The sequence below is a fragment of the Primulina huaijiensis genome, chromosome 6, assembly GCF_012295235.1.
Source record: "Primulina huaijiensis isolate GDHJ02 chromosome 6, ASM1229523v2, whole genome shotgun sequence".
Classification (NCBI taxonomy): domain Eukaryota; kingdom Viridiplantae; phylum Streptophyta; class Magnoliopsida; order Lamiales; family Gesneriaceae; genus Primulina; species Primulina huaijiensis.
Window position 1 is genome coordinate 15,366,522 of NC_133311.1, and position 15,471 is coordinate 15,381,992.

Below are 15,471 nucleotides of genomic sequence, written 5' to 3' on the forward strand. Positions count from 1 at the left end.
CATTTAAGAGCTTCCCAATGAGTCTTCCCCGAGTTGGCAGTAAACCTTGATACAACACTAATGGCATAGACTAGATCTGGCTAACTGCATACCATCCCATACATAATACTTCCTACTCCACTTGCATATGAAATATTGATCATTTATTATTCTCTGAGCCAATAGGAAGAGATTGTAATGTTGACAACTCCAAATGATGTCCAAATGGAATAGTTACTGGTTTTGCCTCTTGCATATTGAACCTGACCAGGACCTTCCCAACGTGTGTTTGTTGGCTAAGGAACATACTTTGATTCTTTCTTTTTCTATGAATTTCCATGCCCAAAATCTTCTTGGCCTGTCCTAAATCTTTCATTTCAAACTCAGAGTTCAATTTCCTTCTAAGCTCCTCAATGGCGGTCTTATTCACACTTGCAATGAGCATATCAACCACATAAATGAGAAGATATGTCTTAGTGTGATTTTGCTCGTCTTTCAAGTAGACAAAACTGTCAAAAGAACTTATTTGGAAGTTTATCCTCATCATAAAATCATCGAACTTCATATACCATTGTCTAGGACTTTGTTAAGTCCATACAATGATTAATTATCATAAAACTTGAGTCAAACGTATGATGATACAATTTTGTTTAATTTCATCTTTAACACCAAATGTTTCATGAATGCTAAAATTTATTAATTCTTGTTGGCTCGAGTCATTTAATTTTCTTCATTGTATTAAAAAATTCGTACCATTTCGACGAGTTGAATGGCCTATGATAAGATTTTATCAAGGATTATTTCAGCCAGTATTACCTTAATTAACTATGGCCAATATTTGAGAATCAAGCGATGTCTTTCTTACACGAGTCAAGTTATATATGGACTGACAATTGCTGAACTTGAAGCATTAAATGTTTTTTATATGTTAAATTTTATTATTTTAAATTAAATGTATAGACAATATCTAAAATTTAGTGGTATAATGTATATGTATTATTATGATTAATATTAGGGAGAGAGCCAGAAAATCAAGTTAGGGAACGGGGGAATGAAATTTTTTTAATTTATCCAAAAATATAAATATAAAGTTAGTAAATGACATGGAAGAACAAAATAATTAATAATAATAATAATTATTATATTTGGACATAATTCTAATAAGGGTGTGATTATTAAAATAATTTTAATTTAGTGAAATCTAAACTGAAAATATAAAGGATGTGCTTTTAAAATAAATTATGCAAAAATCAGAGGGACGAGGTTTTATATCAAAGTTTTCAATAATTAATTTATAACATATTTCATAGCAATCAAGTCTATACAAAAACAACAGAAAACCATACTTCGTTTATTATACCTTAATTAGTAATATAGAAATTATAATTACAAAAAAATAGAGCCTCAATTGATGAAGATTTGTAAATATTTACATAATATTGTATCAATAATAGATTAAATGTGATATTTAATATAATTAAAATATAAACATCTCAACGAAGAATCAAATTTTGAAAGAAGTAGTTCAAATATGGGGTCGTACAGAGAAAAGATAAGCAAATCAAAGAAATAGAAAGAGAAAAATAATTCGGATAAATTGAATCATAAAAATTCTTGTGAGATAGTCTCATGTTTTAATTTTGTGAGAATAATCTCATATTCGATCGAACCCATAAAAAATTATTTCTTTCTATACTAAAAATAATATTTTTCATTCTATCCATGGATCACTTATTTCACGGATATAAATATATGAGATTATCTCACAAAAAGACACACTTCAATTGAATTGGTTTAGATTTTGAATTGTGATTTTATTATTTTATCATTTTATTTATTTTATCTTTATTTGAACAATTTTTAAAAATCTAACTGTAAAAAAAAATGGACATGCAACCCCACCCACCTCCCATCCCCAAGACAAGGGGGTTTGGTGCAACCCAGCTGCACCCTTGGCCCTGTCCCAGATTAAAATTGCAGATAATACAAACAATGAAGTACTTCAAATATAAAATTATAGTGTAATTGTAATAATCACACTATGATTTCAAATCCACATTGTTGAGATTCAGTCCTACAATTAAAGTGTGCCTTACACAGACATGTCAAAACGGGTTAGTAGGCGGTCTGAGCGGCCTTTTCAGCAGTTGAAAAGTTACCAACCCACCCATTTTAGATGGCGAGGTGGATTGGTCGGGTGGACCTAGTCAATTTTATGTGTAATTCAGCGAGTTAAGAAATTGTCAACTCAACCCATCTATTTTATATTATAGAGCAGGACGGACAGACGAGTCTAACTCATTCTGACATCTTTTGGGATGACCATCCAACAACAGTTACAATTTTGAATTATGTAGCTGCTATGTTAATGGAGAAACTGGTAAATGATATGCTGTCTATATGGACACTACTCCAAGATACATTTAAGACTGGAGATTTATCGATACATATGAGGTCTATTATTTTTTAATAGATCTTACAAATATTGATAAATCTCTATCCTTAAATAAATAATTGGAGTCGTGCCCGTAAAAATAGCATAAAATTTTCAAAATAAACCCATGAATTATTGGAATTTAGTTACATAAATTACAGCAAATACACAGTCATATCAGCATACTTCAGCAGAACAACTCTCGAATCAGCTTTGGAAATTGCAAAACAGCTATCGCGAATTTTCAGACTTCTGAGACTAGATTAAGTGGGATTTATTTTTTAACACTTGTATATGAATTAAAAACCCGACCAACATTAGTTTTATATGATGAAAATAAGAATTTATGTCTAATAAGAAAATATGTTACGAGCAAATTATGAGATAATGTTTTGGATAATGAAAATACTCAAAGCATTGTGAACTAACATTTATATGCAGTCGAACCAAATCAGAGCAGAGGTACACAATGCTAATCAGAATCGTATTAGATCAGATAAGAAGTCAGAAAACTTGACGTATTTTTAAAAAATAATGAATGAATGTATCATATCATAGCACTGAGGATGGGAAGATCCTTGAAGATGAGAAAATTAAATTCTGCATCAACAGAAGAGCACTCAAGTCAGATCAGAATACCGAAGAGTTTAAGACCAAAAAAGGTTATCTAAGAAGACTCGATAGTTTGAAGAAAGTGTTTTTTTTACGAGGGTTTGAAGAAAGTTGATTGAGCACAATTTGGACTAACATTTAGAATCTTTCTAAGTGTTCAAAACCAGATAAGATTAGTCCAAGATCACAACATGCAATGAAGAAACATGATAGTTGATTGTGTTTAAATATAGATTACAATAATAGATTTACAGAAAACTAACTCTTCAAATCATCTAGATTACAACAAGATAAGAGTGAATAAACTGAAAGCAACAAAATTATCCTCAATGATCATACAGAAATGTTCAGCTGTGTTAAACACAGCTTGATATGAATTTTTATGTGAAAGATTGTGGATTCTTGAAAGTTTTTTTTAAAATATGCAATGGATCGGTAGTCATTTACGTCGACTTCTTTGATATCTTTACAAGTGTTGTTTCCAACATTAACATTTTTCATAACGGTACGCAAATGTATTGATTCACAGAAATTTATGCAGAGATTGTCACATGTCCTTGATTTCCAAAAGTAATACGAGACAATACATTTCCTTGGATAATATATAGATTCGGCAATTAACGACTTTATACGTTTGTTAGATGAGATAGAATAAGTTTTTAGATAACTTAGTCTTATATGAAAACATTATTAATTTAAAGTCTGAGAGGTCTAGATGATTCCAGAGAATGTCTGCAGTTGGCTGGAAATGACTGAAAATACCATCTTTAAGGTTCAGCTTGATGTATTTACTGAGAAAGGTATAACATACAACTTATCTCCTTTATAAGGCGCAGTCCGAATAAACTTGTGAAATAGTTAGTTTTGATATCGTCCTGCTACAGCTCGGAGCATCTCGTAAGACCCAACAACTGTTTGTTATCATCTCTGCGTGTAATCTTGTTATCTCGGTGAATTCCTTATCATTCTTGCCTTTCCAGTATGTTCATCGGCTGCGCATCACAACAAAAACCATTTTAAATACTGAGAGGACTCCCCCCCACCCACCCACACACACACACACACACACACACACACACGACTTATGACTGATTATCTCTCATATTTAAGTGAAGAGCAACTTGATCAAGATGATGAAAAAGCCAAGTTTTGGGGATGGTTAAAATGGAATATGCTGTTGCTATTTAATTTCTATTCAGATGTGAATTATATTAGTTATTTATGTTGTATTTCAGATGATGAATTAAACAAATACTTCATTGTATTTTCTCCTCAAATCTTTGAGATAAATCAAACTTATTTTTCGATTTTAATGAATTATTATTTTGGTTATGTGTTCTGATTACCGAGGCTTGTCGGATTTGGGTTGTTAAACTTGAATATGGCGCTGGTGTCACCCGCCTGGGCGTCGGGCGTGACATCTCTATCCTCATAGTTGGTTTAGCAGCTGATGAAGATTCTTGATCAAAACCAATATATCGAACAACTTAGATTGATTCTAAGTGCGGAAGATGTTTGAACAGATGCGATGAATGTAAATAATAAATTGATAAGGTGTAAGGTTAGTAATATAGAACTGGTGAATAAAAAAATAAAATAGTGAGTGTATGAATCATACGAGTAAAACTGATAAAGTTCTTCATGAAGTCACTCGAGATGACAAGTCCCACTAATCTACAACCGATCATTTAGACGACAAGCCTGATGATTTATCAATTAACTTCTACGACCTCTTCTTCATATACTGAATGTTGCAGTGATTTGAACACTGATTATCCTTGAATGATCTCTGATACAATATTGACGCGCGCTTTGATGTTCGAATTACCCTTAAAAGAGCTTGATTGAAGAGTAAGGTGAGCAATATACTGGATGTTTCTCTTCTTGAGAAAGTGGACATCCATGATGATTCGAGAGTTTTTTGTGCACATTTGAATGATGTTATAATTGAAAATTATTTGTGCTCCCAACTATACTTTCCTTCTAAGAAAAATTTGTAAAATAACTTCGGTCAACTATTTAATTAAGAAAATGATCTCCTCATATTATTTGAAATAACGTCGCGATTGTTCTTCTAAATCCATTTATATTGTTTTATGAAAAAATTGTAGCACTTCTTGTCTTTTCTCTATAGCCATATCAATTTTTTTTATAGTCATTTTGTGTCAATAGTTAGTTGGTTGTGTCATTTTATCGGTTCATTAGTTTTTGCTTAAGATATCTTGCTTGTCGTTTAGTTTTGGAATTGTTGTATGTTCAAAGCTAATCAGTTCTTTGGATACGTCAAAACATAGAATCATATCATACATAATATTGGAGTCATTTGAAATCTAATGCGATTATTAAAATTATATTATAATGTATTTGAAATCCCTTGTGATGGATATCATACATAGTATATCATTTGGTTCAAAACTAAAATGAAGTATTTGAAATCCCTTGTAATGCTCCATTTATCATTATTATTATTAATTTTATTTCAAATCCACTCTTCAACCTAGCTAATAACTTAAATTGCATGAAATTCATTTACAAATCCACTGATCAACATCTTAATGAAGATGTGTTCTCCACATTAACCTTGCAATTAGATTGAGGTATTTGAAATCAACAAATCCATTTGATTGTTTGTATAAAATTATATTTAGTGAATTTCAAATCCACAATTTATTCATATAGTTAAATGTAACGATCGATAATTGAGATGAATTTGAAATGGGTGTTGTTTCGTACACACTCTTCAAATATTTCCGTAAATCAAATCATTTTATCCGAATTAAATTAATTTAAATGCAACCTAAGAAACATCTAAATTTCGCCAAAATTAGTCACAAAATTTTTTATTTCTCATAATTAGTACTTTGGTTGGATGCAAATTTCCTATTAGACTTCTGACAAGATTAATTAACATAATTAATTGCCAGCTCTTTAATTTGCAAGCACATTATAGAAAAGTTAATTAGCAGACAATCTTGGAATCTGTTATATATATATATTATATGGTTTTCGATATTTGATTTACATTATTATATGTTTATGTTTGGCTGGCAATTTTATTCGTTTCACGTTCTAATTTGTGTTAATTAAGGTTAGGACACGCCCACCAAACGTGTTAACACTTTATTAATTTAGATTAGTCATTAATTAACAAACAAATTACATTTAACGTAAAATGTTGTAGTGATTTGCTCTTTAGTTAATTGTATATCTTGAAAATAACAACACGCTAACACGTGTATCTTTTTTTAATGCATGATTGCACGACTCTATAATCTGTCTGAATTTAATAAATTATATAAAATATTTTAATCGTCTTAGTTGTCAAGACATGATACTCAAATAATAAATAATTGAAAAAAAAACAAATAATGTTGATTTGGTATGATTTTTTTACCAATTTTTACCAATTACAATAAGATGATTTCTTGTGAGACGATCTTACGAATTTTTATTTGTGAGACGGGTCAACTCTACCGATATTCACAATAAAAAGTAATACTCTTAGCATAAAAAGTAACATTTTTTCGTGGATGACTCAAATAAGAGATCCGTCTCACAAAAGTTTTTGCCAATTAGATATTGGTCATGATATTAAAGCTGTAATTAAAATATTGTTTTGAGTTCGATATGCAATATCATGAAACCATAGCTCATATTATGACAATTTTCATCTTTTGCTTGCAAAATATGTATTTGAGAAATCGAAAATTTATTTATTTATGCTGAAAAAAAATTGTTTATGATTTTATGTGTTATTTCAAACTGAATACATAGTTAAGTAGCGTAGTTAAAGGCCTCGGGGTATAAAATTGAAGGAGTCGTTCAATACTTAGAATTATTTTGTCATAGTTGAATTTGAGAAGACGATATATATTGTTTTATTTTGAGTTTTAGTCTATTAACTTTTTAAACTTTGGTTTTGGTACTGTGTTAACTTTTAGTTACTGGATATTTTGTTAACATTGCGTCTGACAACATTTTGTGGCGTCACATCAACAATTTCGGATGCAACGTCAATATTTTGAAAGTCACAACAAAATTTTCCGATGTCATGTCAGTACTTCTATGAAATATAATTAAAAGCCAATAAAAAAATATATTTACTACACCAAAACCAAACTTTGAATACTCAATAGATCAAAATCCAAAATTATACAAGTTATATACATATATATATATATAAATATAAAAAAAATATTTAACATGTTCATGTGTTGATTTAAAATATAATTTATTTTTTTTTTTTTTTAAAAAAAGTCTGTTAAATAAAATAAAAAAAAAAAAAAAAAAAATCGGCTAGATATGCACGCAACACGTGCACACGAGAAATAAGATATAAATACATATATATATATATATATAATAATTTTTTTATGCAATGATCTCATGAATCTATATTTGTCAGACTACTCGAATTATTAACAGTCATTTATGAATCTACTTTACTACCATATTAAATGGAACAACACTTCAGAAAATCAAGTTTCAGAGAATGTTTAGTACGTTGCTTTGGGAAGTTGTTCTGACCGTTTTTGGCAATTCGTCTCATTAGCATTTAACGTCGTCTTTCTTTCTCTGAACATTATTAATAGTGCGTGATATTTTGATGCGACTGCATTTATGGGCTTTGTACGATCGTTTACACCCGTTCAATTCCGAATGTTGCATCTCAACTATATATAGGTAAAGGAGTGCAAAATTTCGGTTAAACCAAATTAACCGACCGAATCGAATTAATTCAGAAATTCGATTCGGTTAATTCGGAAGTTCGGTTTTGAAATTTTAAACAATCGGTTAATTCGGTTCGATTTTCGGTTTTAATTTGAAAAATTCGGTTAAACCGAATTAACCGAATTAGTATATATATTAATTTAAGTTGTATATGGACATTAAAAATACATTAGAAGGAAACACAACTTTTCATATATTAGAAAGAAGCTCATTCATCCAATGATTCTATCTTCAATATTTCTATTTATTATTTATATTTTTTGTTCAATGTTCCTTGTTATTTATAAGATCTCCATTGTTTTCCTTTTTTGTGTGTTAAAATTTGCATTTTTTAAAAAATATCGGTTATTTCGGTCGGTAACCGAAATAACCGATTTAAAAATCGGTTCGGTTAATTCGGTTTTTATGAATATTTCAATCGGTTCGGTTATTTGAAAATAAAATCGGTTAAATCGGTTATAGGTCTATTCGGTTCGGTCGGTAACCGAATAGACCGATTGCACACCCCTATATATAGGCCATGACACATTTCAACATTAGAGTTCTCATAATATTTTATCATACGATCTTATTTAGAAGCATTACTGAAATTATATCAAGAGCACATACTTGAAAATTTTATCAGATCTTCTCAGATATCAATCTGTTTTATCTTTCACTCACTATAACTTCAGTATTCATATATTCCATGTGAGTTGTCGTAACTGATAGGAGTCCTTCTAATCAGAAGATTGAAAGAATCTCTTTGTAAGAGATACTAAGAGTTTCAGTAGGAAGTATTTAAGTCCTATTGAAGTGGTTAATTACATAGTGTGTAATACCAAAGTCTTTTAGTGATACCTTATGAAAACAAAGGAAGAGGAGGCGTAGAAGGATTCAGCTTCCAGAAACAACCCATCATGTTTTATTCACTGCACTACGAAATTTCACAGTTCACATAGTTTCAGTCGACTTTTTCCGCATTGTATAACAAATATATATTGAAATTTTCTGGCCAAGAATCAGAATTCTGCAGTTAACACCAGTAAGAGTCATCTCAAGTCTGAAAGGAAAGAAATTTAAGAGGCGTTTATTCACAACGCCTCCCTAACCTTCTTCATTGATCTTAACATTTATCCTAAAACCGAAATATATTTGTCTTGATAAATCTTAAATCAAGTAAATAAGGCCTTAACACCCCCAGATCTTGTCCGCAACCACCGAAGCTTTCACCTTCCGTCTTTTCCAGTAGTTCCCACCCCCACAATTTTTTTGTATATATCGACTTAATTTTTGGTTTTCAAATCTTCACGATTTACATCCATAGGTTTTATTGGATTGAGAAACACGAACAATTTAATTTTGATGATGACAAAATTTTTTATTGTATTTCTAACATATTTACTCAAGTGTGAAGTTGTTATTTCAAGTTGGAAGCTGAAACTCGAAATCAATCAAACTAAAAATCTGGCGAGCTGCGGTTTTTGATGATATCTCGCAGCTCGGTGATGCAAATGACAAGCCACCAAAATGACGGAATAGAAAACTTAATTATACACAAGTCATATTTCATAATAGCTTAGTTAGTTTGAATGTTATCTAGGCGAAATATTTGTAGCAAGATCGAGCTGACATAAATGGAACATCAATTAGCTCATTCTGACAAGTTCTGATATATTAGTCATATCTCTCAGCTCTTTTATTCAAATTAAACGATTCAGTATGCGTTACAAAGACAAGATAACGATATACAAATCATCTTCACAAATCAAAGTCTGAACCGGATCATAAGAAGCTGATAAACTATAATGAATTTGTTGATTACGCACTGAATAAATAACAAGTTCCAGATTGCTTACTGTCTGATATGTCAAGCATATCTCTTTCATATGAACTTGGAATTGATTGATTCTTGATTCCATGGAAAGATAATAGAAAGGAATACAACTTTTATTTTACCACTTTGCCCAGAAATCGATGAATCATGAGTTATAATAAAAAGAACACAACAGCTCGACTAGATCAGCTCGACTTGGTTCAGCTCAAATCAGACCAAAATGATCGGACCATACCAAACCAAGATGATCTGATGGCAGATCAGATTAGACCATCAACCGCCCATTTTCAAAAAATGGTTAGAAATACGAATTTGACCGCAATGTTTGAATCAATATGCAACATTTTCAAATTGTCATATTCTTGTATCTAACGCTTATATCATTCTTTGAAGTAATAAATGCAATATATTGAAGATCAAATACAAGCTTTAAAAGGATATTCAAAGCACGAGCAGCATATATGAAGAAATTAGCTAGAATGAGATTAAACCCAAGTATAAGGATACATTTGATACATACATACAATATAAAATTCCTCACACAATCACTCTTACATATACATGATATTTGAGCTTCAAAATTTAATGAGTGAGTCTTCATATAAAGATATTAATGATTGTATTCCTAGTCTTTTCATACGAGACAAAGTAAATATTATGCGAATTATGAGGTTGCGGCCTACAATCGAGTGTGCTATGAGTTTCAATTAGGTAATAGATAAGTCCTAAGTTGAAATGTATTTGGACAGAGAGTTGTACAAATCAATTCTAATGAATCTTTCGTTGGTGGAAGAATGGGTGACGTAGGAGTTGTTAATTTCCAAACATTTATAAACAAATTCGTGTCTATTTATTTATTGTATTTAACTATTGCTATTATTTTTAAAATGCATTCTTGAAATATTTTATGTGTTCTTCAAATACCAAAATATTGCATATAAAGTGTTTGATCAAATGCTTCAACCAAAACATTTTCGCACATTTAATTTGCATATCTTTCAAATATTTTCAAAATATTAATCGGTTTCTAAGAATGACTATTTTGAGTATATTCCGCTTGGTTTGAAAAAAAAATTCGATTTAATTCATTGGTGTTCGATAGTTCAAGAAGCGAGCAATTGTAGCTTAATGCTTCTCCTCCAATCGATCCTATCGGGTTTTTTTTTAAAAAAATATTCATGTTTATATTGTAGTTAATTGGATGTTAAATTACTGATTTGTGTACGTGTTTTTTTAGTCAAAAAAACTAAGACTAAATCAGAAAAATTACATAAAATGAAGACACTACAAGAAATCAAGAGCTTACATGTTTCTAATCTTTTTAGAAAAATATTCAAAAAGAGAATAATAAGCTCCCTCAATTGATTCCGTATCAAATGCTCATAAATCTGTTAAAATTAATAAACCACACGATTATAAGAGTCGAAAGTAGTTAATACGACCTCTTTAATCACTAACCGATTTCACAAGCAAATACCAAATATCAAATGTCATGTTTATATTTGTTATGATCGATTGACCCTCATCTACCGAGCATTTTAAAAAATATTCATTCCTTACTTTCCTTTCTAGATAAGAACGAAGGACAACTCGACGATGAAGAACAAGAGATATTTTGAGGATGATTATCAATCCCAAAGTTTCATTTTAATTCTTCGAACATACAAAATAATACTTTTTATGAGTGGAATCAGGTCGGAGATTCGTCTCATAAAGTTAGCACTTGAAACAATCTCCACAAGAGATTTTGTGTAAAAACAATCTTGGATGACTTCTCCGGCTGTTTTCAATACTCATATTTTTTAAAAATAATAAAATAAAATGTCCGTTGTGAAACTCCGATAATAAAGGAAATGGGTATTTGTTTTATTAATATTTGTAGATTTTATGGGGTCGTGATATCTGCAAATTATTGGTTTATGATAAAATATAATCTGACTGACAAAAATTTGAATCATTAACTGAGTTTATAGGCAACTCACCCTATCACTTATCACTCTCAAAACAGCTGGGGAGTTTGGTTGTATCAATATTTGACCAAAATATTTATTTTTATTATTATCTTTATGAGAGCTCGTCAATTAACTTTTTTTTAAAAAAAATCGAATTGATAGAATATATGAAGTTTAAATGAAAATTTAATTAAAAGATGCAATTCTTGATTTATTACATGGCTTTTTCACGAGATTTTTTTGTATTTTCATACTAAATAAAAATTGAATTATAAGAACAAACCTGTAGGATGATATTGTTAAAAATAATTAAATTTGTTTGCTTTACATCACAGAAGATAAAGAAATTTGAAATGAAATAATTTGATCTAGTCGACACCCATCAGCTAAAACGCAAGTAATCATGCCTTCCGAAGGGGAGACCGAGGCAAGTAACTAATTTATGCTTCCGACAATAAAATATATTTGCGAAACTTTGAAACAGTGATGGGGCTATTATTAAACAATTGAACATTTTCCTACACTGTAATGTCGATTTTTTTGTCTCCAAATTCTGGTTTGATTAACAAAAATAACTATAAAGATCCAAAAGACGGCTAGAGGACGCGATCAAAATATACACAAAATTCTCGAGATTTTAGAATGGTTAATCTATTTTTTCCATGAGTACGAGAAGATGCAGATGACTTACAAGTCATTTGTGTCAACATCTCAAGTTTCAGACGATGTTTCGGGTTCAAACTTAAATGCCACTCGGTGAAATTTACAATAAAAGTCTACTATCTAGACTCCAGCCTCCCTGATGTGGGCCTGTGTGAAGCTAAATTACAACGACGAAGGGCTAAAAATGTTGAGAAATTTCAATGCTTCATTAACGGGGGAAATTTAAAAAGAAAAAAGAAAAGAAAAGAAAAGCTGTGATCACTGGGTTTCTGAGTTCCCATTGGCTACACCATTTTCATCTCTCTATTTGTCTATCACACAAGAAACCCATTAGGCCATCACCAGTCTGCCACAACCACAATCTCCACTTCTCCTCCACTCTGAACTCAGTATTTGGAGACACCCTTTTCCAACAAAGAATTAAGTTATTGCACAGAAAAGTTCCACTACTTCTATGGATCATGATTATATTGTTAAAAGAAGTACTCTGGCTTTTGCTGTCTGAATTTGATTTGTATATATTCCCTTCTCTTTAATTTGTGGATGGTTTTCTTATCTTATTATCTTCATTTCAATCATTTCGTCTCCAATATCTTGTTTCCAGTGGTTTATATATATTGATGGATCATCGATAGATAGATTCTTGGAATATATATGTGAATGATTTGCGGACTGAGTCTTTTTTTTTTTTTTGGGTATTGTGATTGATTATATAGAAAATCCCAATATGTGAGATCTGAGGGACTCAGAATCTTGATTCCGACTCTTGAGTTTTTGGGTTTTCTTTGAATTTTCTCCTCCAATATAATTCTTCTGTTTTTTAGCCGAGTTTTGAAACTTCAATTTGATGAATGATCATCAGCGGCCGCAAGAACAGCAGCAGTTCCAGCAAAATATGCAGACGCAGCAGCAAACAGGCTCTGGATTAACCCGGTATCGATCTGCTCCGAGTTCATATTTTGCCACTCTTTTGAACAGAAACGATTCTTCCGGCCATGGCGTATTGGAAACGGAGGATTTGGAGCAGATTTTCAACCTCCGGGCTTCTAGTCCTGAGACACAGAGAATCTTCTCCAGATTCATGAATTCTTCGGACAGTATTCAAGAACAGCAGTTGCATTTAGAGTCACAATCTCAAGCGAATCCTCCGTTTCTGCCACCTAGGAAGGAGACAGAATCTAATCAGTTGCAGAGGCAGAAAAGCTGTGATTATTCGACAGTTTCTCAGATGATGTATCAGAATCATAGCTCCGAAGCTGCAAATTCTGTCATGGACAATTCGTATAACAGGTTACTAGGTTCCATTAGCTCGAATCGAGTCGCGCAGATCAAGATGGAAAGCGGTGGCAGCGGAGGCTGCATCAGCGGTCGCGTCGGCGGCGGCGGCTCAAATCTTATCCGACATAGCAGTTCACCAGCTGGACTATTTGCTAGCATAAATATAGAAAATGGTAATGTTTTTTGCTTTGTTATGACTCATTTGGCAATTTTTATGGCAGGTTTTTCAAGAGAAGTTTATTAAAAAAATATAAATTCCAACCCGTAATTTGTCTTTTTTCTAAAAATTATCAAACAGGAAAAAATTCCTTTCGGTTGTCTTAATCAATTTTTGTAGCTTCAATCTGATAAACAGAAGCAAATGTTTTATAAATTGAGTTTTCGGAACGGATTAAACTTTGACAGAGTTCTTTACAACGAGAGGAATAGGCAATCTTGGGCTTAAGGCAGAAACATCACCGCTTTTCTCTTCAATGCATCCTCCTTTTTCTTCAGGAATCATGGCTCCAATATCTGAAGTTTCGAGCAAGGGCCTCGGAGATAACTGTCCAGGTGACACCCATTTTAACGATAACCGCGCTGATTACGACGAATATATTCAAGGACGTTTCTCTGTTAACTCATGGGACGACTCAGAGATTATGTCCGATAGTTTCCACCATGCAAACAAGAGTGTCAACACCTCAGATGACCAGGTTTTTGTATTGTGATTCAGACCCCTCCTTGGTCTTTCTTTTTCAGACTATTTCCATCCTATGATGTTTATATCATGAGTTGTAATGAGCAGAACACCAGAATCGGAAACCGTCCCACGACTCTGTTGTCTCATCACCTAAGTTTACCGAAAAGTTCTGCCGAAATATCTGCGATGGAGAAGCTGTTGCAAGATTCGGTACCTTGTAGAATCAGAGCGAAAAGGGGCTGTGCTACCCACCCTCGAAGCATTGCTGAAAGAGTAACGATTTCTTAGATAAAAATGGCGTTCGAAGCGTCAAGCTTTTCGTTTTTTTCGTAAAGCTTGATTAAATTATTTCAGGTTAGAAGAACCAAGATCAGTGAGCGTATGAGGAAATTGCAAGAACTTGTTCCCAATATGGATAAGGTACACCAAATTTTCCCCACACTAAATACTAATCGAACCACGCCATGTTTCTTTACGTTTTGATCGATCCATGCAGCAAACGAATACAGCAGATATGTTGGATTTAGCTGTTGATTACATTAAGGATCTTCAGACAGAAGTAAAGGTACGTAGACATCTAGAGTGACTTTAAATTCAAGCACTTCATATTTTTTGACAAAATCCATTTGTTTTCATCATTTTCTTGTCTGTTTTTTCGGGATTTATGAACTTCACAGATGCTCTCTGATAATCGCGCAAAATGTACATGCTTGGCGAAGCAGAGACTATAGATCGAACGGTTTGAATATTAGGACCAAGAAACGCTTCTGAGGAAGAGTTAAGTTGGGATATCAAGCATGCCTTTGGAACCTAATTGGAGTAGAAGTCTTATTTAGATTGTGGTGGGGCTAAGGTAGAATGGTCATTTCGGATGCCAGCAAGTGGATCTGGATGTATGATTTATGAAATATAAGATTATGGCATCCATGTATTTTGAAATTTATATTCTACTTTCGAATAAAGACATCGATGACTAGTTAAGATGCAAAAATTAGGATGTAATTTAAATAAATTTATGTTCAAATACAGTCGCAGCGATATATATTTCGAAATAATTGGAGCTTATTTCCGACGTCAAAACATTAACATAACTTAGAAAACATTGTATGTTGAATGAGGATCAATTCGTTTGCATTTCGATGTGCACTCGATAAACTTTCATATTAATGTAAAACATCAACTCCATCATATCTCCATGTCTCCAAGTCGTCGCCATCCCTAACTCCGTCCACGTCGTCTCAGGCTAAAATGGTGAAATCTTGCACAAGACTTGACAGACAAAAGAGGCCGTTATCCTGTATTTGGGATTTTGAACTAGTGGGAA

At 32.0% G+C, this 15,471-nt stretch overlaps 1 protein-coding gene across 3 annotated transcripts; it reads left to right on the forward strand.

The window, feature by feature from the left end:
- Positions 1-12,399: 12,399 nt before the first annotated feature.
- On the forward strand, positions 12,400-14,924 carry LOC140979651 (transcription factor bHLH122-like). 3 transcript variants are annotated; one of them, XM_073445156.1, is made up of 7 exons: positions 12,400-12,701; positions 13,050-13,638; positions 13,961-14,160; positions 14,253-14,420; positions 14,502-14,567; positions 14,644-14,712; positions 14,825-14,924. In XM_073445156.1, the coding sequence occupies exons 2-7, from the start codon at positions 13,083-13,085 to the stop codon at positions 14,876-14,878; spliced, it is 1,113 nt and encodes a 370-aa protein (XP_073301257.1). In that variant the 5' UTR covers positions 12,400-12,701; positions 13,050-13,082; the 3' UTR covers positions 14,879-14,924. The 3 variants fall into 3 exon arrangements, with proteins under 3 accessions (XP_073301257.1, XP_073301256.1, XP_073301258.1); XM_073445157.1 differs by having other exon boundaries at positions 12,409-12,627; XM_073445155.1 differs by having other exon boundaries at positions 12,400-13,638.
- Positions 14,925-15,471: the final 547 nt, after the last annotated feature.

Coding starts and splice junctions, on each gene's coding strand:
- LOC140979651 (XM_073445155.1), top strand. CDS start 13,035: ATGAATGATCATCAGCGGCCGCAAGAACAGCAGCAGTTCCAGCAAAAT. Junction 14,421..14,501: donor CTCGAAGCATTGCTGAAAGA/GTAACGATTTCT, acceptor AAATTATTTCAG/GTTAGAAGAACCAAGATCAG. Junction 14,713..14,824: donor ATCTTCAGACAGAAGTAAAG/GTACGTAGACAT, acceptor TGAACTTCACAG/ATGCTCTCTGATAATCGCGC.